Source organism: Enoplosus armatus, chromosome 9, assembly GCF_043641665.1.
Source record: "Enoplosus armatus isolate fEnoArm2 chromosome 9, fEnoArm2.hap1, whole genome shotgun sequence".
In the NCBI taxonomy this organism is placed as follows: Eukaryota; Metazoa; Chordata; class Actinopteri; order Centrarchiformes; family Enoplosidae; genus Enoplosus; species Enoplosus armatus.
In genome coordinates, this window is record NC_092188.1 from 396,237 (window position 1) to 420,000 (window position 23,764).

A 23,764-nucleotide genomic window follows, 5' to 3' on the forward strand; every position below is an offset into this window, starting at 1 on the left:
TTGTCACATTAGACATCCACAGCCCATGTCAAGGTGTTTACTGAGTTACTGGTTCTTAAGTTTTTTCATGCAGAGGCCTATAATCAGCATATTAACCATAACACAGAAGTCTTTCAAGAAAAAGGGATATGAGGCGTTTTTAACTAGATGATGCTCTTAATTCAACATGTTTGAAACTTGAGGATGATGATATGTACAGTAGTGAATTTGTAGTCCTAACACAAGGCCTATCTTGCATAAATGTAACCATTATTTTCATACAATCATACTAATTGGGATTCATGTTGATAAATGAGTGGACAGGAAGCTGAGCATGAGCAACCATTCTCAATGTGACAACCATTTCGTTTCACTTTTTTTATTTCAGTTTCAAACTCAGTTGTCCACGTTCATAACCTGCAAGAAACAACGCAGTAAGAACGCATGGGGAAGACTATCTCAGATGGTCGCAGTCCATCTTCAGAACATCATAGTTTCACCACGGTAGACCCACGTCAATAACATCCGTCGTCGCAGAAACCGTAGCCTGGTGTGGGTTGGATCCTCTCAGCACTGCGGTTGTCTTCATGAACTCTCCTTCACATCTGTCCTTGACCTCATGACGTTTTCCACAGATGTCAAGGTCAAATTCAAGCACTTTCAAGGTACTGTAATGGAAAGTTTTAAGTTTTAAATGTTTGTCCTAATATGATCCCTTATGCGTCCATGCCTCATACATTGCCCAATGTTTTAGGACAGGCCTGAGTGTTGTCTACTATTGTTCGCGCACACCCAGCCACATCCAAGGCCACGAAACTGGTCTGAACCAGTTCTATCTACGCTTATCTCACAGAGCACTGCTCTCAGTATCTTTTGCCATCCACTGCTGCATTCCATTGAAGAACATAAATATTACCCCATGTGAAGTATACCGTTCTAGTATCTGCAGACTGCCTACACTGTCTGATTGTACAACCTCTTTGCAAAGAGTAAATACTCAGAAAGACACTCTGTTCAACTTCTTTATTTCAGATAACCCTCATCAACTGAAAATTCCCTAACAGTAGCTGAACCAAAAATGTTCATTCTGAGAGCAGATGGTCGCCTTCATATCGCTGGGTTTACAGCAGACGCAGAGCGGGAAAACATCCCCTTTTTATTTTGGGATAGTTTCATTTCAAATAAGATATTTGGTTTACATGAGTGATTATGTCGATGAAACACCAGATTCTGTTAAAAATTAAGCATTATGTTCAAATTCAAGTATATTCTTAACCTGGAAAACATAATGGTTAAAATTAAGCATTCTTTCAAGACTTTGTAAGAACCCTGCATAATCTCCAAAATAAACATCATGCTGTGTTGAAGAAGACTTGAAACAAGCGACTGAGACCATAAACTCTTGAGGAAAATGTTTACTGGCGTCATAAATCAAGTGAGAAGTTGGGTCATTTTCTCATAGACTTCTATACTATACCAGTGGAGTCGCCCCCTGCTGGCCATTAGAAAGGATGCAGGTTTAAGGCCCTTTTCAGACTCTGCGGTTGGTGATTGGGTTTCATATATTGCATAGTTGGGTGTAATGACAGAAATGTGTAGTTTGGATCTAAGTTTGATTTAGTATTGATGGTACTTTAAACTTGGGTTATTGTGTGAGTTTGTTTTTTTTACATGGTCCCTGACTAATAAAACTAAAACTAAAGAAAATTATACAAATCTGAAGATGTTTGTATTTTATTTGAGCATCTGAAGTCTTCTGTACATCAGCACCAAGACAACAACATCTGTTCTGTAGAGTCATGATCAGATTTAAACAGACATCTTTTATCTGATGGACACAAATAAAAACCTTCTCAAACATGATCTGCAGGGAAATACGAACATGTACAGTTCAAATAAAACAGAAAATATCTGACCAGCTCCAGGTCACAAGAATGTAAGTCCTCAAAACTGGATTAACGAAGTACCAATCCACATTAACTCCACATGTTCCAGACCAGCCAATCAGCTTCCAGGACTCGTCTCCATCATCATACAAGATCCACAGGAAATGACTGTTAATGTCTAATTAGTCAATTCATTGATTTGTATCAGTAAACTGAATATTTTGGGGTTTTGGACAGACATCACATGGGGCTTTAGGAGTTGTGATGAACATTTTTCACTGTTTCTTTGACATCAAGAAAATAATTGGCACATTAATTGATAATGAAAATAATCGTTGCAGCCCTGGTAAGCGCTGTGGACAAATCTACAGCAAACGGCCTGATAACTAATTTGGCTGTTAAATCTAACTTTTAAATTTTAAATTTATCTAACAGCAGAATTATGCTTGTAAATGTCTCCGCGGACCTACATGTTGTTTTAAATTATAACATGTTTTTCTGTGAGATGGACGCTGCATCTCCAATTAGCAGTCGTTCACAACTCCTGGATGTGGATATTAGCTGATTGGCTGGAAGGTCATTTGATGAAGCCAGAAACACACAAGACTTTAAAAATGATCAGACTGCAAAAATCCTTCAAAATACTGGGAAAAACTTCTCTCTACAAATACGAAGTTCAGCTCTCAGATCACTGACCTTCTACGTCGGTCTGAGGGCAGATTTTGAATTTCATTGTTTCACCCCCAGGATTCTGGTACAGTATTATGTCTGGACTGGATCATATAGTACAAATTATTTGGGTTTGTATTCAACTACAAACTGTCATATTTGGGCAAAACCCAACAGCACACCTGAGGCAGATTGGAGCTTTAAGTCCAAACCAAGTCTTTCACACTCAGCTGAGCTGGTTGCTACTTGCTTGTCCCGTCTTAGCCCGACTAAGACTCCATCGCTTAACTGCCAAAACTACAACTTCCTGTAAATGACAGCGATGATATCCAGCGGTACACCCAATACGCCCCTTCAGACACCTGTCGGGGACAACTCGTGGGTGGTTATGGTCTTTAGACCTTTATCCATGTCTTCATTGTCAGTTCAGCTTTCGTCCATCCTGTCATTCTCCTCTCCATCAGCCTCTACGCCTTCAGTCCTGCTCTTTACTGTTATCTTCCACTCATCACCGACTTCCTCTCCTATCACTATCCTGGTCTCTCGTCTCTCCTTGCTCACCTCCTTTCTGTCCTCCTCTGTCTCCTTTCCTTCCTCCTCGCTGTCCTCCTCTAGCTGCTTAATTTCCTCTTTCCTGTCCTCCTCTCTCTCCCTGTTGTCCCTTTCTGTCTCCTTCCTGTCTTCTATACATATAATTGTTTCCTTTCCTTCCTTTTTCTTTTCCTCCAGCCTACCTTCCTCTTTTGTTTCCTTCCCTCCCTCCTCCATCTCCTTCTTGTCCTCCCTCATCTCTTTCCCTATCTCTTCCCTGTCCTCTTTCACCTCCTTTCCGTCTTCTTCTTTGTCTTCCTGTCTCTCCTCTGATGTCTCCTGTCCTTCTCCTTGGTCATGCTCCTCCTCTGTGTCCTCTTTGTCTTCCAGCTCCAGCAGCTCAGGAGAATCGGCCTCCAAAGCTTGAGCCCCCAACAGGGTCTCTGTCAGGGTTTTGAGGAGGTCCGACTGGATCTCCTCTGGTTTCTGACTCATTGTCTTCCCGTCCTCCTCGTTCTGCTCCGGCAGAAGGCCCGTCAAGTGGAACGACTTCTTCCAAAGCTGTGGGAGTTTGTTCAGGTGTGTCAGGGCCTCTATCACCCAGTCAACCAGCAGCTGGGCGACATTTGCTTGGAGCCGGTGGGGTGACGTCTCCTCCAATTCCTTCAGGTTTCCGGCGGTGAACTTTGCCCAGCGTGACAGCAGGAAGCGCTGCAGAACCGGCTTCACGCAAACCTCCAGGGGCTGAAGATGGAAGGAGCAGCCTCCAGGAATCACCGCCGGGAGGGTACCCGATCCGCTGATGGAAGTAAGGAACAAATCACCCATGTGTTCCCGGTGTCGGTCCAAGACCAGCATTGATTTACTGGGCTGAGTTGGACGGGACACATGCTGTAGCCAAACCTTGTTAGTCCAGAGATCCAAGGCTTCTTCTACTAACAGACTCTCTGGGCCAGCCTCCAGCAGGATGAACTCTGGCAGGGCTTTCTCAGCTAACTGCCTGTTCGCCAGCACCAGGGATGGAAGCATAGTACCATCGGCCAACACTGTCAGGTACACAGTGACCAGAGGTAAAGACCCAGTGAGTTCCAGGGCCTCTGAGCAGCGAGACTTGTCTTGAACTAACCTCAAATCTACAAAGAGACAGAGCTCGTCCATTGCAGCTACAGTGCTTTCCGACAGCTTTTTGACCTGGATGACCTTCTGGGTAAATTCCCTGAAGGACTTGACCTTTGCCTCCAGGGAAAGTGGCAGGGTGCGAGCCAGCATGGCTGCCCTGCCCATGCTCCGTACGCCCAGCCGATGCTGCAGCATGAAGCTCACTGCCCAGTCGTAGGAGATGCGAAAGGAGTCACTGAAACCTCCTTTCTTCTTCAGCGTGGAGGCTTTATGGAAGAGGTTGCTCTCTGTAATCGGAAGCTGCTGCTCACGCATGGACAGTACCCAGGCCACCATGCGTTCCCCACCATCGTCATGGACCGTCTGTTCCTGTTCGGTTTGCTTCAAACGCTTCCTGGCCTCCTTCAGCCAGCAACGGATGAGCTGTGTCTCGGTTGAAAAGACCCTTGAGGCTTGGTGGAGTCCGTCGCACAGAGCGAACAGGGCGATCCTCAGTTGACGGGCGGTGAGGCAATCATCACGGTCTTTAGAGACAGACAAAATGGTTGCTGGTTGGGCGTTGCCGTTTGTTGTTGATGGCAGGTGAGACAATGGACGTTTTACTTCCTTGATAAATTCTTCCTTAACATCTTCAATTTCTTCATCCATGTCATCCAGATCATCCAGTCTCTCATCGTCAGAAAAGTCCATATCTTCCACAGGGGCCATTGCCCCGTCCACATTGTCCTCAACCTCGTCCACATCGACTGCTCCACTGCAGCACAGAGAATGAAATGTACATTTGTCAATACTATTGCCAAGCAATAACTTAAAGCAAAAATAAAAGTAAAAATAAATATCACACATGAAGACAAAACACACTGAACTGAAATCCAAAAATTAAAAGCAAATCAAATTTGAGAAGAAAAAATTCTATGTGAATACATTTAGGGAAATGATTACCTTACTCTGTCCTTGAGAAATCCAACTTTTGTTGATCCTGTTAAAAACATCAAACATGCATATTTAATTGTGCAAAGAGTAACAGTAATAAACCAACTTCTTATTTACAGAACTGACCAGAACCTTTTGATATGAACTGTATAAAATACTGACCTTTATTTAGAGGTGACAGGCCGTGAAATTCCCAGAAGCAGCTCGGCTGTTTACACAGGTTGGCTTTACAGACGATGCAGCCGTAAACACTCTCATGGCGGATGTTCTTCAAGTTGCAGTTCTTGCACCTCTTGGAGATGCCGCTGATCTTCACCATTCTGTGTCTCTGTTTAAGTGGTTCGTCTGCCACCTCCACCCTCATCCCGCGGGAGCTGGCGATCTCCATGGTCTCAAAGTATTTCTGAGCACACTTGGCGAGCTGGTTGCCCAAACGTTTACGGAAGTTGACCTGAGTAAAAAGGCCATCTTGCACCCAGGCAGGTGGGTTCTCTTTGCGGCTCTCTCGCAGCACAATGAAGGCGTTGACGATGCTCAGGTTGACCAGAAACCAGAAAAGGCTGCGCCAGTGTCGGTCCTGGGGGATTCCTCCCAGCGGGTTGCAGGCCAGCAACTGCTTGCAAATGTCAACTCCTCGCATGTTCTCCTGCAGGAGGCGGAAGGCCATGGGGCGGTCGATGGGGTCCAGTCCGCCCACTTTTGTCTGAGACCTCCTCCAAACAGTGTCCCGTTCACCAGGAGCTGCATTAGTCGACAGGCAGCCCATCTCCTTGGTGTCCCTCCAGCGGGTGGCCAGCAGGGGGCCAAACTGCCTCTGCAGGAAGTCCCCGGGTTTCTCCAGCAGGCCCTTCTCCCACAGTTCTCTGGGCAGGATGGCGTTGGGTGGAGGGAAGGAGCTGGAGGCATAGATGCCCCGGTCCAGAAGCTTCTGCATTAGTGGGACAGACGTAAGCGAACTGGCCAGGTAAAGTTGGTGGTGTTTGTCCTCCAGACCCTTCACCAGCTCCGGCACCACGGTGAAGCCCGACTCCTGGGACACCTTCTCCCCCACCTGGATGAAGAAGCGGTGGCAGTAGCCAGACTTGGAGTCACAGAGTAGCCACACCTGAGGCTGGGTTTTTGGGTTCCCCTTGGCGTGGCAGCTCTCCTCCTCCAGGCTGGGCAGTAGTGCCCTGTCGATGGTTAGGCAGCAGTTCGGCCTGTAGGTGTTCCACATAGCTCCACCCAGGATGTCCAACATCGGCCTGAATATGTGTAGCGAGTCGCTGGGGTTGCTGGTGCCACGATACTCGTCTGTGGTGAAGCTGCCCATTCGGAGAATAACAGCAATCTGCTTGAAACGTTTGAAGCTCATGGCACGGTAGAAGGTATAGCTGTTGTCGTAGTGACTCCAGGACCAGTAGTGCGATGGGTCAGGAAGATTCTGGATCCCCATCAGAATGACCAGGCCGATGAAACCTTTGATCTCATGGGTGGTGACGGGGACCCAGTCTGGGTAGCAGGAGCCTAGGAACTGACAGGTCTTGGCGTGGACATTGGTCTCGTTGGTGATCAGCTCCACAAGTGCAGCAGGGAAGAGCAGATTGAAAAAGTCGATGGCGTCGCTGTTCTTGGACAGGTAATGACGAGGCCCACTGCTTTGCATGAACGAGATGATGGTGGACTTGGTGCTGTTGCTCTCTTCCGGATGTTTCCAACAGCCTGCTGACCTCCAGGACGGATCAGGCAAGTCCAAGTTCTGGACTGGTTCCTTCTCTTCTGAAGAGCCCTCGTCTTCATCGTGGCAGAACTGGATATCAGGTTCAACGTAGGCTGAAAAGAAGGGACAAGTTTGTTTTAGCATCTTAAACAGTAATTTACAATCATTACTTCTAGAAACAACAATAACAGAACAAAATTAACAAGTTCAAAAATCATTAAAATATCAAAACATCTGTAAAAAACCTCTCAAACCTCCTGCACTATAATCCATTTTTTTGCCGTTAATTTCAGTTCATGAAGTTTCAAACACTCAGTGTCTCTGAGGGAGCTGCAGCATCCCCACAGGACATGGCCTGAAGCACCTGTATGGGATCAGCAGCTCACTGATATAAAGTGGAGCCAAACTGTGTCAGCCACTAAAAGTAAATACAAGTATTTTGAATGAATTTCTAAATTTGGCAGGAAGCCAGTGTAACAAAGCCAGAACCAGTGAGGGGAAGTGGAGTAGTTACAGAGCATGTGGATCAACAGTGGAGAAGTTGATTATGGAAGTTTCTGACTCAGTGAGAGTTTAATACTTTCATACTTTCTAGCCAAGTGTACTATTCATACTCATTACTTTTAATATTTTCAACATATTTCTCTTTTAATATAATTTAAAGTTAGAGATTATTATTCATGAACTTTACACAATGGTTGGTTCTTCTCTAACTTGGCAGCAGATCATGTTGGAAGACATCTTGACATGTAAACACATTGTTCTCCCTCTGCTGTTTACACTATTTCCATGGCTTCATGGCGTCGAGGAGACTCTGAACCTTCAGTCGGGTCAGTTTTATTGACTTTGGCCAAGAGCCCGACGCTGTCAGAGCTATGGAGCAACAAATCTGTGGAAACCTCCCAGAGGAAAGTTTGAGGAGGGGTCGCTGGAAAAGTCATCAGCAGCAGCTGAGTTTTTATTTACACACAGCAGAAAGAAAAGAGACAAAATGTGAAAGTGAACTCAGTTCAACATTAAAGTTTGTCTCACATCATGTCATTATGTCTGTAGATGTTTTACAGATTTTATCTTGCTGCTTTTTTTGTCCTTGATTTCTATCTGAGTGGATATTCTGAATATGATCAGCAGCAGTCGAACTGTGTCTCCACTTAGTTGTGACAGCAGGTTGAGCAAACGTTAGCTATTGGTTGAAATATTAACTTTGGAGTTAATTTTGAACTTTACAGAATTAAACACGTGACCAGCTGCAAGTTTCATGTCTGTATTAACAGAGCTGATAAAGTGAGTCAGACCCTGAAGACAAGAAACAACAGGAAACAATCCATTCAGCAACGTTATCTCATTATTATGACTTCGGATCTCATAATTACCAGAAACCGTTCATGATAACCAGAGGTTACTGAAGAGAAAGTACTAATACCTCACTGTGTAAATAAGTAAAAGTTATATAAGTATATAAGTACTGTCAGTACCACAGTAACAGTATATAAGTACTGTCTGTATCACAATAACAGTATATAAGTACTGTCAATACCACAGTAACAGTATATAAGTACTGTCTGTATCACAATAATAGTATATAAGTACTGTCAGTACCACAGTCATGTGTCTGTGTCATGTTGCTGCTGTCCATGTTTCTAAGTGCCAGTTTACCCGCCTCTGAACTGACAGCTCTGCAGGCAGGACAGGCCTTTTTCACAGCAGACATTTTGACTTGTCAAAGCAAGAAAACCACCAGTGAGTGTGTGTGTGTGTGTGTGCGTGTATGTGTGTGTGTGTGTGTGAGAGTGTGTATGAGTGTGTCTTACTCCTGGTGTGACAGGTGGCGCTGTGGTGCTCTGGGTGCATCAGCAGGTGATCGGCCATCTGATCTGCAGTCAGCGGCCTGAAGTCGCACTGCGAGCACTGCAGCAGGAAGACACTGAAACATGATGAAAACAGTTTGTCTGTATTCAGACGAATGATTCACAATTACAGTGAACATACAGTCGCATGTTATCTTTACAGACTGGCTGAAACTTTGATTAGTCAACTGACAGCAAATCAATCAACAAATCATTTTGATGATTTATGAAAGGTTCATCAGCTCAACGCGTCCTACATAAATTATATAATAAAGTATTTGGTGATTTGTTTTATATCAAACTGAATGTTTCTGGGTTCTGAAGTTGTTGTTTGATTGAAATGTGATGAACCTGTTACAGTTCACCATTAAAGAACATGAAGAGTGTCTGACAGTAATGTTCATATTGATCCATACTTCATGATGTCATGTGATTGTCAGACAGACAAAGAGCGACACCTACAGGTCAGACAGGCTCACTGCACATGAACAAATGTCTGTTTGATCTACTGAATGTTTTATTAAAGACAAATCTCTGTCACGCTCTCATGGACAATAAAGTTTTGTGAAAACATGTTTGAGTTTGAGGATTGATCCTGAATAATAAAATGCTCTTATTTTGAAATAAAGGCAAAATTAGCCGAAAGTTGACCTCATGATCATCATTATGATTGGATGAGAGTGATCAGAGAGTGATCAGTGAGTGATTAGAGAGTGATCAGAGAGTGATTAGGGAGTGATTAGTTAGTGATTAGAGAGTGATCAGTGAGTGATCATTGAGTGATCAGTTAGTGATTAGAGAGTTATCAGAGAGTGATTAGGGAGTGATCAGTTAGTGATTAGAGAGTGATCAGAGAGTGATCAGTTAGTGATTAGAGAGTGGCCAGATAGTTATCTGATAGTGATTAGAGAGTGATCGGTGAGTGATTAGAGAGTGATTAGAGAGTGATCAGTGAGTGATTAGAGAGTGATTAGAGAGTTATCAGAGAGTGATCAGTGAGTGATTAGAGAGTGATTAGAGAGTGATTAGAGAGTTATCAGAGAGTGATCACAAGTGTGTCTCACCATGGAGGAGGAAGTCTGTGCAGAGGAACAACTTTGTCTTTGGATCGCGGCACGTGGTGACTGAAACAAACAACAAACAACATGATTTATACATTACAATACTCAATTACTCGACAGCTGACCAGGACCACTTCGCCCAGTACTACCGCAGTACTGTGAGCGTCACTGCAGTGTTCTTACTGGATCATGTGGGCAGCGTAGGCTCTGGAGCAGCAGCTGCTGTAAGGACACAGCAGACAGTGGACGTGAGTCGGATAGTGAGCCGAGAAGTCAGAGGCATCAGTCCCACACTCCAAACACACCAACCGGTCTCCATCATACCATGACGTCCTGCAGGAGACCAGCAGAGGACACATTTAACAGACAGACAGCTGAAGTGTCAGGTCTCACTTCATCCTGAGGGGAACAGACAGACAGGCAGACAGACAGACAGACAGACAGGCAGGCAGACAGGCAGGCAGGCAGACAGATAGGACAGACAGACAGACAGACAGACAGACAGACAGACAGACAGGCAGGCAGACAGGCAGGCAGACAGATAGGACAGACAGACAGACAGACAGGCAGACAGACAGACAGACAGAGAGATAAACAGGCAGGCAGACAGATAGGACAGACAGGCAGACAGACAGACAGGCAGGCAGACAGATAGGACAGACAGACAGACAGACAGGCAGATAGGACAGACAGACAGACAGACAGGCAGGCAGGCAGACAGAGAGACAGACAGGCAGGCAGGCAGACAGATAGGACAGACAGACAGAGAGACAGACAGGCAGACAGACAGATAGGACAGACAGACAGACAGAGAGACAGACAGGCAGATAGGACAGAGAGACAGACAGGCAGGCAGATAGGACAGACAGGCAGGCAGGCAGGCAGGCAGACAGATAGGACAGAGAGACAGAGAGACAGGCAGGCAGACAGATAGGACAGACAGACAGACAAACAGGCAGGCAGGCAGACAGACAGATAGGACAGACAGACAGGACAGGCAGACAGATAGACAGACAGAGAGATAGACAGGTAGGCAGACAGACAGACAGACCTGTTGACATGGACTCTGCGGCTGATTGGTCTCTTCGTTGGTGATCGAGGGGCTTTGGAGACCACGGGGCTCCTCTGGATTGGAAACCTCTGCTGCTCCGTCTTGATGTTGATTGGCTGGATGAGGGAGGAGGGGCTCTGGAGCAGTCGGCTTCCTGCTGATATCATCGGAGGCCTGATCTTTCCATAGGTCCTGATAGTCACCTGGAGACACGTGGATCAATAACAAGAGGGGGCGGGACTTGAATGCTGATGTGGCAGAAATATAAAAACACTTATTTTGATTGCAATCAGACAAAAAAGGTCGACCAGCTGTTCAACATAAGAAACAAGCTGCTGGTGCTCAGAAGAAGCCGGTGAGTCTCTCCCTGTAACGCTGGTTCAGACTGCACAATGTCACCCTGATTAAAGCCCGACCTGCAGAGAGAGGGGTCCATCTTTCTGTCCCGTGTAGTGACTCATCGCCTGATCTGACACAGTGAAGTCTTAACAGACAGACATATTGTGCAGTCTGAAGCCGGCATAAAGGCTGAGTTGAATGAGCTGACCTTTGACCCCGGAGGCAGTCCCTCCAGCTGAGCAGGTCGCCGGAAGCTGCGATGGTTTTCCAGTTTATGCTGCATCTTATCCTTCAGGAAGACAAACTGAAGACGGCACCTGTTACAGTGGAAGGCCTGGTTGATCTGAGACAGACAAATGGAAGAGAAGTTTGTGATGTTCTTCAGTTTGGTACACTCAGAACACGTGCAGAACGTTCTGATGCATGCTAGTCGGGTTAGCCCCAACAACTATAGATCAGATAAGAAATCTGCACTGAAAGAGCCTCTGACGTCGATTCCAGTGCTGATCAGGAAACGTTTCAGTTGATTTTTACGGAAAAGGTACATGAGCTGCTGTTGTTTTCAAAATAAATGTCTTCTGTGTTTTTTTTTGTTTTCCCACTGTAACAAACTGAAACACGACGTTACATCCTACGATCGACAAATAAAAGACTGTCCACCAAACGCGTAACTACAGGGAGGACAGGCACATCTGACAGGTGAGTGGGGTTAACTGGTCTGTGTGTGTGGTTACCTGGTGTCGCAGCAGGTGCTGCTGGTAGCTGGCGGGGTTTCTGGTCACCTTCAGGCAGAAAACGCACAGCAGGAAGCGAGAGTCTCTATGGAAGCTGGCAAAGTGCTGCAGGACGTCCGAGTAGAAGGACGAGCGATACGAACACACCTGCAATTCACACCTGAGTTAATGAGGCCTGAGGACAAAAACTGAGCCAGGTCAGAGGCCGGGAGTCAGGCTCACCTGGCAGATGTAGGGCATCTCTCCTGGTTTGTGGTTGGACTTCATGTGGTTCAAGAAGGCCGGCTCGTTCTCAAACGCCCACTCACAAATACGACACATACCTGAGAGAGAGAGACAGGTAAATCCCAGGTCATGTCCAAGTGAGGACAGGTAAGTCCTGACTCAAGGTTAAGGACAGGTAAGTCCCAGGTCAAGTCCAAGAAAGAACAGGTAAGTCCCAGGTCAAGTCTAAGTGAGTCAATGTTAAGGACAGGGAGGAGATAGAATGGGGTTACCTTTTGGAAGTACTCCCAGGATATCAGTTAGGTGAAACATTTTCTCAAATGGATTCAACTACAAACCTAACCGTTGAGATCCTGACTAATAACACCACCTCGAGTCCCTTTAGTCTACAGAGATCCACCTGACAGGTCGCCCTGTCTCCACTGCGATTCACGTCAGCAACTGAACCATCAGAGCAAACAGGATCATCAGACAGACACCAGGATGATGGATCATCACATTTCTTTATATCATATCTTCCTACTCCTGACAAATCAAAACAATTACATTACCGATCTAATGAGATTAATAGGAAATGTTGGGGGGATATAAAATCAGTAATGTTTCTTAACAAGGAACAAAGACAAGGTCCCACAGTAAATACTGTTTATGACAACTACTGAAGGTTTGTGGTACTTGGGTGTTAAAATCACTGCTGAACTCAGCGAAGTAGACAGAGTAACTGAAGCACTGAGCCGCTGGTCCAATCTGTCTTTTTCTATGATCGGACAGATATCTCTAATACAAATAATTATTCTACACTAATGTTTAGATTATTTTCAAACGCTCCCTTTGCCACACGGTTTATGACAAACTCAACAAACTGTTTGGTCAATTCATCTGGAGTGAAAGTTATATTCCTGCCTCATGAGAGGGGTGATGGTATTAGATGGCGTCCCAACTGACTGCGTAAGCATCGAGCAAGAGTCCGTTCCAGATCAATACACTTGTACCTATACTCTTCAGATATCAAGACATTGAAGAGACAAAACATCCTTTTTCTAAAAATACAATTTCAGTTTGGCCTGCTGCACACACACATAGATGATAAACCTGTATTGTCGAGTCTCCGGAGACCTTAGCTGACGGATCCTTCAATCTTTAGGAATGATGGGGAGATTATTCTCCCGGTTCTCACACGAACAGAACATTCACGGACTTAACGACAAATAAACATATTGTAAAAACAAAGTAAGGACAGGTAAGTCCCAAATCAAGACCAAGTCAAGACCAACATGTCCCAAGTCAAGTCTCAAGTCAAGACAGGTCTTGGAGTACCCTGGGCTTATTTGATATGTGCTACTCTAGTGGTGTCCCAGAATAAAGATATAATAAATACAGAGCTGGTAATGAGCATAATAGGTCCTCTTTATCATTTTTCAGGTGTGTGTCCATGTGTGGTTCTTACAAGAGGAGGGGGCGGAGCCATGCACCTGCTCCTGGTGGCTCTGCAGCTGAGCTGGAGATGAGAACTGTCGGTAACAGAACTTGCAACACTTCCTCTCATCACCTCCACCTCCTCCTCCAATCAGCTCTGAGTGCTGGAGCATGTGCTGCATCAACCTGCGCACGCACACACACACACACACACACACACACACACACAGGTGAACATACAGACCACTGCAGAAGCATCCAGACAGTCCCGGTGTGTTCAGGTGCTTGTTGATCCCACCTCAGGTTGTTCTCGGCGAGGTGTGTGCAGATCTGGCAGGTGAAGGTGGAGGTTTTGATTCCTAGTGGGTGTGGCCTCCTCAGACTGAGGTCGCCTTCAAAGGTCCCGTAGTAGAACTCCTCCACGCTCATCACCACCCGGGGGGGGTCAGAGGTCGGCACTGAGGTCACACCGGGGGTCATGACGACAGAAGCGGTGGGACCAGGAGCTGCCGGACCAGGTGACACATAGAAACTGTCAAGGAGAGTGGTAACCATGATAACACAATGTTTTTCAGCCTGTGAAACAAAGTTAACAGGACCTGCATGCCCCCCTCCCCTCTTCAGCTGCCACAGGTCAGTGCTGAGAGTCCAGCTGTCTGGACCCCTGATGCTGACTCACTTCCTGCACCTCCTTCACAGTAAAACTCCATAATGACTTCAGTGCAGTGGAAATGTAAACAGGAATGCCAAAAGGAGACTTTTAGTTAGTAGTTCTGGTTCCATAGATCCAGGAACTATTTGATTGAAAGGGGTCTTGTAGACTTTGAGACTGAGACCAACCAGGCCCAGTCCCACTTCACATTTATGTTGATTCTATGTAATAAAATAAAATCCTTTCCTATCAGAGACTAAAGTACTTTAGGTGGAATTGTTTTATAGCTATTTAAGTAAAAATGTTTTTGAAAAGAAGTATTGTTAGGAACCAGTATCAAAATCTACTATCAGTATTGATAACACTGGGGAACAATTTGAAAACAAATTTCTGTTGAGTTAGATTTTTATGCTGATTAAAACTAAAATTGGCATGCTGATTCCAAAATTGCAGTCAGTTTTTTTCTAGCACGTCAAGTTTTCCACTGATTAGCTGTAGTAAGACTTGCCAGCTGATTACGATTGGACTCATCTACAGCTACGTGGCAACTTGTTTGTGCAGTCACAATTGAGACAGTGCGGTGAGAGGTGTGTGCAGCTCCCAATAGGTCAGTACTATCACACACATATCTGTTAAGTACAGTATCTTTCATATTTTTTAAGAAAACGGGGATCCTACAGTTCAAAAACTTGACGTGATAGAGAAAAACTGAGATCAGTTTTGGATTCCGCACCCAAAAATTAGTTAAAAACAGCTGTCAGATCTAACTCAACAAAAATTGTGTTCCCCAGTGTAATTGATCAAACTCGTACCGCTGCCGAACGAAGTGATTCTGGTGACTCCATTGGCCGAGCCAGAGGGAAGGGCGGGGGAACCTGCCAGCTTCAGGGAGTTGGCCCCACCCACCTGGGTCATCTGAAGGTTAACTGCAGAAAAAGAGATCAATCGATCAATATATCACTCAATCAAACTGATCAAATCTATACTTGCGTCCAGGTGACTGACCGGATCCTGGTGTGCTGGTGCGGATGGTTAATGTGGCAGGCAGCTGCATGGCGGTGAAGGCTGAGCCAGGCTGGGTGGGACCTCTTGAGAAGGCGGGACCTGGTCTGGTCTGGACCGCCTGGGCCTGGGGGAGGACCGGGGACACGCCCACACTGGGCCGTACCAGCTGACCCAACGACGGGGCTGTGGGGACAGGAAACAGCAGCTATGAGCGACCAGATCAGCTGGGATCAATAATCATGTCAAAGGTCTTATTGATTAGTGTCTGATGGAGTTGTGGTGTCCTACACTGGATCAGGGTGAGCGGCTGGACCGTCTGACCCGGCTGCAGGTTCAGCAGCAGAGGGGTGCCGTGGTTCATCACCGTCTGCACCGGGAAACCCTGCACGGTAAGCACATGACATCACAGCTGTGACATCACAGTGACATCAGACATTGACCAGAAGCATGAGCTGACTCCTGCCATGTTTTAAATTCCACCGTCATCTCCACCTTAACATCACAGCGCGATGCATTGTGGGTGATTCCCTTGATGAACACGATAGCAGGCATGAAGGGCTCAAAACCAGCGAACATCGTGAACTTGGAGAGCTCAGAGAGTCCTGGAGTGTGTTTGGGTGGACAATTGAACTGGGCCTAACATGGCTGACACTGATGAACATATCACACACGCTCAGTTAGGCCAGACTAGTCTGAAGATCAGTCTGAAGCAAGTTAGACAGCGTCACAAAAATAATGACAGACACATGTTAGCCACCCTAACCCCATGCTAACTCTTAACTGATAGCCATGTTTCCATGGTAACAGGCAGTGACCTGCTGGCCAGTGGCAGTGAGGATATAGCAGAAGCCCTGAGGCACATTCAGAGGCCAAAGCTGACATTTCATGCTACCTGAAGCTTCTTGTATTGTTACACTATTGACTGGATTTTCACAGTAAAATGTAAATATTGAACTCTTAATATTTTCGGCCGGAGTGAACGGAACTGAGCAGTTTGATATGGTGGCTCGATCAGCCACGTTTTGTTTGAAAAACGTTTTCATTTATCCAGAATTCAAAGCAAATTAGTCCTGCTTAAGAGAGTCAAGAGCTACAGATGAGTTTAGACGTCTGACCATCAGTTACATCTCACCTGTAGTCAAAGTCCATCTTTGTGAAACCAGCTGCAGGTTAGACTGAAGAAACATGTCAATAAAGTGAGCAATGTGGAAAAAAAAATTCTATCAAAGTATATGAAACATTATATACATATATATATACACACACATAACACACACGCACACACACATTTGCCCCTACACTGCTGATGGCTTGTGATGTGTTTATTTATTGTTTATTGGTCAGACAAAGTTGATCATATTGTTTTTCTTTTGTATAATCTGAGAACGTGGAATAATAATCTGTATGTGCTGTGATGAACATTTCAAATAAAGTATGTAAGTGATGAAGCTTGGTGAGATAAAACAAACATTTATTACATTTTATCAGATAAACACATTTACACTTTAACTCCATTCAGTCCCAGCAGGTGTGTAACCTCAGATAAACATTAACCAGTCCAGCAGGCAGCAGACTGATGTGTTTGGCAGTGTCTCCTCTTCCTCTCTTTCACTCGTCACACTATTTCCTTCTTTCTGTTTTTCTGTCTGAACGCTTCCACGTCTTTCAGTCTCGCTCTGTCATCACATTTCCTGCGTCTCTCTCTGGTTTTCTCTCTGAAAGCCTCCAAGTCTTTCTCTCTGGCTTTGTCTTCAAACTTCCTGTATCTTTCTCTGCCTTTCAGTCGAAACCCTTCAGCATCCTTCTCTCTGGCTCTATCGTCACATTTCTTTCTCCGTTCTCTGGTCTTCTGTCTGAAAGCTTCCAGGTCTGTCTCTCTGGCTCTGTCTTCAGACTTCCTGAATCGTTCCTTGGTCTTCTGTTTGAAAGCCTCCAGGTCTTTCTCTCTGGCCTTGGCATCAGACTTCCTCTTCCTCTTCCTGTTGTTGTACAGATTTAACTGTCTCTGAAAGTCCTGCAGGTCGAGGTGTGAAGAACACGTTGGACTGTTCTTCAGGTGCGAAATGATCCTGAGGAACTTTCCTCCACATGTTCCACACCTCACCAGCTCATCTCTGCCTTCAAACGTCCGACCTCTGCTGTCCTCAAATCTGAAATGTTCCATAATTGTCATCTGAATGAGACGGAGAGAAACGTGTCACATGACAGGAGTCAGATGACATCAGTCTGTGGTCAGAACAGAGCAGAGGTCCAGCACATCCCGCCTTCATTGACTGGGACCCAAACACATTCTGGCAAATGGATTTCTACGACTTTGACCTTTCAGACCCTGATCAGATCCTAGCTAATTATTAAGTTATTAAATCCAAAAGGTGCCCAATACTTGACTTACGACGTCAGACCTTCAGCTGGCACAAGTCAACAAACACCAGAAGACCAGATCACATCGGCCAGGTTCAGCCTGGTAATCTCCCCCCCGGGATCAATAAAGTATTTCTGATTCTGATTCTGTTCAGCCTGGTTAAGATTTTTAGATGTTACTGATCACCTTTAAAGAGGAGGTATTCTACTCATGTCCAGCTCTATATCTCTATTCTGGGACTCCACTAGAGCAGCTCTGCATGATCTTCATCTTATTGTGGACCTTCATGCAGCCCCTCAGTTCACCCTCTGTCTGACACAAGCCGTCTGAGCTCCTGTCTCTCCAAGGCCTGCCTCCCTAAAAGCCCCCTTTCTTCTGATTGGCCGGCCTGCAGCCCACGAGGGGCAGGGAGATGCCTCTGAGTCCTGAGCACAGCGCGCCGCTTCATATTGAGCCGCTGTGGCCGACTGCAGGATAGCAACAGTAACTTAGCTTGGAACATAGAGATATGGGGACTGAATGTGATGAACTTCCTGTTTATCACACCACAAATGAGACAAGAAGTAGGTTGGAAAAACGAGTCGAGTGTTTCTGGGGACTGGGCCTCACTGATTACTCTACAAAAACACACAACTTTATTCACTGATTTTGGTGAAACTCCATCATTTGATGGAGAAAATGTTTTGTGGTTTTCCCTCTGATGTCCTCCGGCTGCTCTGCCTCAACTCTCGGTGGACAACAGGAGTTTTGGACCGCCGGGAGGAGGAGGTTTTCAGTCCCCGGCTCCGAGAGTCAGATGGTTAGAGTCTAGAGCTAACTAAGAGCATAGATATAGATATATATCTATGGCTAAGAGGACTGCTAGCTGCACAGCTAACTAGCGAACGGCAGCTACAGTTAGCAGTAGTTAACTATGACTTTAAAAAGCCATCTGTCCATCAAGAAACAACCTCCTACCTACCTCCTTTCCTTCACTACAGAAAAAGCTCTTTCTGTGAGACACTGAACAACCTAAGTAGCAGTAAAGAGCCGTCCTGAGCAGAGCAGCCCAACAACTCAGACAGACTGAGAGGGGGGGTGAGCGGCCCTCTACTTCGTGGATGTGCTTTGTTTTCTTTCTTCTTCTTCTTCTTCTTCTTCTTGGTGGGTGTGCTGTCACTGCTGTGCCCTGAGCAGATGACCATCCCTGAGGCTTATTACGTAATACGTCTCACGGAAGTGAGACACGGCAAGTGAAGGGAGCGTTCAGAGCAGTCTGAAGACTGAGCTTTCGGCTCACAGGGATTACTTTTACATACGTTTTCCTCATTATTTGGCAACTTTGGTAACGTTTAATAGGAAGATCCAACATTGTAACACGATGTATATGACAGAAAATATGGAAAAGCATAATAGGTCCTCTTTAAAGCACTTCATGGTTCATCTCCCAGTTACATCACTGACTTACTGCTTTTCTATGAGCTATACCCTCAGATCCTCGGGAACCTGGTTCAGGACTAAAGGAGACCTGGTTTAACAGTCAGGATCCCTCAGATCTGAAGACCTGAAGCTGCAGGATCAGTGCAGAGTCTGAGATTCTTAATGCCAGCACACAGTTTTATTATGTGATGTTATTGTTGGTCTCCTGAAAGGTTTTAATCCAGGTTCAACCACGTGAAGCACTTTGTAACTTTGTTTTGAAGTTCTATATAAATAAAGTTTATTACTATTCTCTGAATATTAACTAAATAACTGTGTTCTCTGTACTCTGTTGCTCCTTGTTATCCATATACAATAAATTCAGAATCATAGTAGAGAAGACTCCCTCCAGCTGACTGCAGGTAACTTCATATGTTCTTAAAGCTGCAGAGCGTTTTATTCCACTGTATTATATTCATGTTGATTCTAATAAAAGAGTTTCGATTAACAAGTTGAGATTCGCTGTGCATGTACATTTCATGACCACTAGCCTCCTTCAACACAATGTGAGCATGATGACAGAGATCAGCCCGCATCAGTCCGCCCCCCCACAGGAGTGTCTCAGCTGACAGGTTGAGTCCTGCCGAGCAGAGCGGAGATTCGTCTTCAGTGTTGACTGACAGAACACATTAAGAAGAAAGGGGACATCCTAAGTAGACAGGCTACTCTGGAATGAATGAATGAATGATCTTTCTCTACCCCACCTCTAGGACGCATTGCAAACACACATTAAAACAGGCCATGTTGTCACAGTACCAGGCCTGTGTCATATGAAGAAGTAATGTGACTGTAATGTTACGGTTTAAAATATGTAGGGGGGGGGGGGGCATGGCTAGCCCTACATCTGGTGAAAGTGACCTCAGCCAACAGGTGACAACATGGAGGACATGTTTCCGTCCGCAGCCTGCGTTGTCCTCTCTCTGCCCCTTCAGCACCCCGTTGGACGTTTGCCTGTTTGGCCTCCAGCTGTCGGCTCAGACCGCCAGACCGTCATCACAAAGGGGGTCGGCTGACGCACGCTGACTGGTTCAGGGAGACCACTTGTACTGACCCCCGTTTACTCTTACAGACTCAAACGACCTGAGTGAGTTGAGAGTTCTTCGAGAGAGAGACCGCCTGGAGACAACCAATCAGCTGCTTTTGATTTGCTCAGAAAAATAAGCTCAACTACGTCAAAGAACTAAATGCACCGAGTAACAAGGACTTAAAGAAGAAAAACTTTGTGTGGAAAGATAAACAGGCAGTTTGTTGTGTCAATTACAGTTAACATCCCAAAAACAAACAAACAGGAAGTGTAAAAACCTTCAGTAGAGCAGCAGAGGGTGTGTTTGTTTTCTGTACCTGTGTGGTGAGGAGGATGGGTGGGGCGTTGCCTGCCCCGGTGGCTGCTGGGAGGAAGAACGTTCCACCTGCTGTCTGTGTCAGGATGAGGGGCGGGGCCTGAGCTATCAGGGGCGGGACAGCGGCAGTAGGTGTGGAGGGGGTGGGGAGGCGTGAGAGCGAGGAGGAAGTGATGATGGAGGGAGGAGGAGGCATCACAGAGGAGGAGACGATCCGTACAGGAGAAGCTGAAAAAACAGGAAAACAGTGTTAAAATTAAAAAATTTGATTTTCACCAAAACTCCTGCTGCTGTTTCAGTAACACGGAAAACTCTGACCACAGCCCCCCACCCCTCCTTCATAGGAGTCAGACCCCCAGACTGAGACACAAAATCATGCCTCTTCGTAGGACAGGGGCCTGAAGGGTCAGGGGGCCCCTGGGTCTTGATTTTTATTTTGTGTCTGTCATTAATGGTGCCACGCACACACACACACACACACAGATACCTGATGGAGCAGGTGTGATAGATGGGGGATTCCTGGGGGGCGGAGTCTCAGAGGCTGGAAGAGGAGACAGAGAATCCTCCACTAGAGAAACAGACAGACAGGTATTATTATTGCACGGGACACTGTGTGTGTGTGTGTGTGTGTGTGTGTGAGTGTGTGAGGTTCTCACCTGGTTCGCAGTAGTTGTCCATGAAGTCCATCTCGTCTTCCTCCACGCTATCATCCACCTGTTGCCATGGCTCCAGCTCCTCCTCCTCACACTCCATAAACAACTCTGTATCCATGTTGCTATGGAAACCATAAAAAACTATTAGTGACTGTTAGCATCACAATGATACGTGGATGACCTCTGACATCCACCCGTCATCGTCATCATCATCATCATCATAAAACAAGACAAACACGAGCAGCCTGAAACATTCGACTGCTGTGAGCTTCTGGTTTCAGCAGCTGTTCTGGAGCTTTCGCTCACATCACATGACCTTCATTAAATCACTGTTGAAGTTCACGGAACAAGCGAGTAAGAGATTTGTTTTGTATCGAAGGTTCCTTTAAAAGGCCGACAGTGCCGCGAGACGTGTTTCTATTTGTTAAGGTGTTTTTTTTAATAACATCAAAAACACATTTCCATTAACTACATTTTTATTAACACAAGAAATAAGCAACAAATATCAAAGTCACAACAGGAAGTGATGAAAACACCTCATGCTGACAAACAGGCTGCTGCTGGATTAGTTATACTGTGAGAATCTTCAGTCTTTATTATGGGTTGCAGACATCATAAAGGTCATTATAAATAAACACTGTAGTGATATATGAAATTATTATTATTGCATTATTATCATTATTATGTGGATAATTCGCATGTTGTCTTTCTTTTCAATTGCCTCTGTTATTGGATACGTTTTAAATAAAGTTAGTTTCTGTTAAACTGCAGCAGTGAGCGGGAGTAAATATCAGTCCGCTGTGTAATGTCACGCTGCGGCCGCAGGGGGCGCTCCGTCTCCCCAGCTCCTCACCGGGCGTTTTGTTTCTTTCCCCGCAGGAGGTGCGTTCCTGTCCCAGTGAGAGGAAACTTTCAGTAAGATAAAGAAACATTAGAGGGTCCAGTCAAACCAGTTAAAGCTGAAGCCGGGTTACTATGACCACAGAACCGGGCTGAAAACCAGTTCAGCCCGTTGCCGCGCGCACCGTCAGCTGCGGTGCGTTTGGACTGTCTGCCTGCACCGCCCCGCCGGCAGCAGCGAGCTGTTGCAGACCAAGCGCTTCCTAAATGTACCTGCCGGGCCAGCGGAACGCGCCTGTGTGTTAACCTGGGCCGGACCGGCCCGACCCGTGCTGGTCTTACCTGCTGTTGGAGCTGCGGAGCGGGACAGCAGAGCACGGACGGGTTCGCACGGTTCTTCTCCGGCCGCGCTTTGGTTCGACCGAAGCGGAGAGGCGGGGGGTGGGTCTTCCTCCTGCTGTCGGTGTCAGAGCCGCAGATTGGCCCACAACGGTTGTACGTCACTTCCCTTTCAGACAGCGCTGTCTCTCATTGGTCGGTGGAATTTTTTTTGGAGGAACTGAAGTCCATCCAGCTGCAGAGAGCTGCGGGTTTTGAGGCTGAAGGGGTTAAAAAGCTCCGCAGCAGCCGGTGTGACTCCGGTAAACCGGACCGACCGCGACAACAACAGCAGCCAAACTAACAAACACAATAACAAATGAACATGGAGGCCGAGAGGCGCGAAAACATAACCACACTCTCAGGGCAGGACGCCATTTTGTTTTGGTTGTTTTCAGGAGGGGCGGAGCTATATAGTGACGTCAGGAGCAGTGGTTGAAATAATATGAAACAAAAAATCAACAGATTAACAGGAAAAACGAGTGGATTATAATCTGTCTACCAGAATCAGTGAATCATCTCATGAATCTAAAGGTCAATAAGACGAAATTTAACCAACAAACAACAAAACAAAGCAGCAGGAATAAAGTGGAACACAGTGAAAACATATCAGCTGGAACCTAATTTACATCTAATATAAACTGACAACTAAACTACCTGACAGAACTCACTATCCTGCCTCCTGGCCTAGTCTTTATAGCGTCTACAGACCTTCTGGTTTCTATCGGAACCGTTTCCAGTGACACTTCAGAGGGTTCTGGTTTTACAAAGTCTCACAAAGCCACTCTGTCAAGATACTGTTCACATCGGCATGGTGGCGCAGTGGTTAGCACTGTGGCATGGGGGGTAAAGCTGGTTAGAGCAGGTTGGGGGTTTGATCCCCGGCTGCCCCTGTCATGTCGAAGTGTCCTTGAGCAAGACACTGAACTCTCCCAATGCAGCACCTTGCGTGGCAGCTCGGTAGCCATTGGTGTGTGAGTGAATGGGTGAATGAGACTTAGCTGTAAAGCGCTTTGGGAACCGTGAAGGTTGAAAGGTGCGATCATTTACCATTTACATCTAAAATGCTCCCTGACTGAATGTACTCTTGCGATGTACAAAAGAAGCCAAAATCATACAGTTTCAAACTGAGTTTAGTTTCTTTTCTCTGTTCTTTGCTGAAGCACACATTCTGGAAGTGAATGTGGATCCAAATGAAGAATAAATGAATAAAGAACAGCTGCTCATGTAGTGTTTCTTCCAGTTGTTTCAACATATGACAAAAAGATGTGAAACAGCTGAATCACATTTTCTAATAATTAGCAGCTGTTTATTGACAAATGAACAATTATAATTCATTATGACATTATGATCTTTAAAGCAGCCTTTAGATCTCCTCCATGACATACAAATATATTTATAATAATAATGATCAGATAATGTAATATATAAGTTCTATAATGATCATAATAAGGAGAGTGGTCCGTGTAAAGCTGACATGTTGGAGATATGTGGTTTTCAGCAGACACTGATCCTTCCTGTCCATGTGTTAACTGATCCCAGAGCAGTTCTGTGGTGGATAATCTGCTCTAATCTGAGTTAATCTGT

At 45.7% G+C, this 23,764-nt stretch overlaps 1 protein-coding gene across 1 annotated transcript; it reads right to left on the bottom strand.

The window, feature by feature from the left end:
• Nucleotides 1-1,379: 1,379 nt before the first annotated feature.
• pogzb (pogo transposable element derived with ZNF domain b) lies at nucleotides 1,380-22,270 on the bottom strand. Its single transcript, XM_070911720.1, has 21 exons — nucleotides 22,142-22,270; nucleotides 20,963-21,081; nucleotides 20,794-20,874; nucleotides 20,308-20,534; nucleotides 16,765-17,319; nucleotides 15,627-15,782; nucleotides 15,435-15,528; nucleotides 15,147-15,329; nucleotides 14,954-15,067; nucleotides 13,788-13,995; nucleotides 13,521-13,675; nucleotides 12,071-12,171; nucleotides 11,849-11,995; nucleotides 11,323-11,457; nucleotides 10,776-10,978; nucleotides 9,908-10,057; nucleotides 9,728-9,787; nucleotides 8,628-8,740; nucleotides 5,280-6,929; nucleotides 5,127-5,163; nucleotides 1,380-4,938 (listed from the first exon to the last, which is right to left on the bottom strand). The coding sequence occupies exons 2-21, from the start codon at nucleotides 21,075-21,077 to the stop codon at nucleotides 2,961-2,963; spliced, it is 6,462 nt and encodes a 2,153-aa protein (XP_070767821.1). The 5' UTR covers nucleotides 21,078-21,081; nucleotides 22,142-22,270; the 3' UTR covers nucleotides 1,380-2,960.
• Between the last annotated feature and the right edge of the window lie 1,494 nt (nucleotides 22,271-23,764).

Coding starts and splice junctions, on each gene's coding strand:
- pogzb (XM_070911720.1), bottom strand. CDS start 21,077: ATGGATACAGAGTTGTTTATGGAGTGTGAGGAGGAGGAGCTGGAGCCA. Junction 20,535..20,793: donor TATCACACCTGCTCCATCAG/GTATCTGTGTGT, acceptor CTGTTTTTTCAG/CTTCTCCTGTACGGATCGTC. Junction 6,930..8,627: donor CGCCACCTGTCACACCAGGA/GTAAGACACACT, acceptor CCTTCTTTTCAG/CCTACGTTGAACCTGATATC.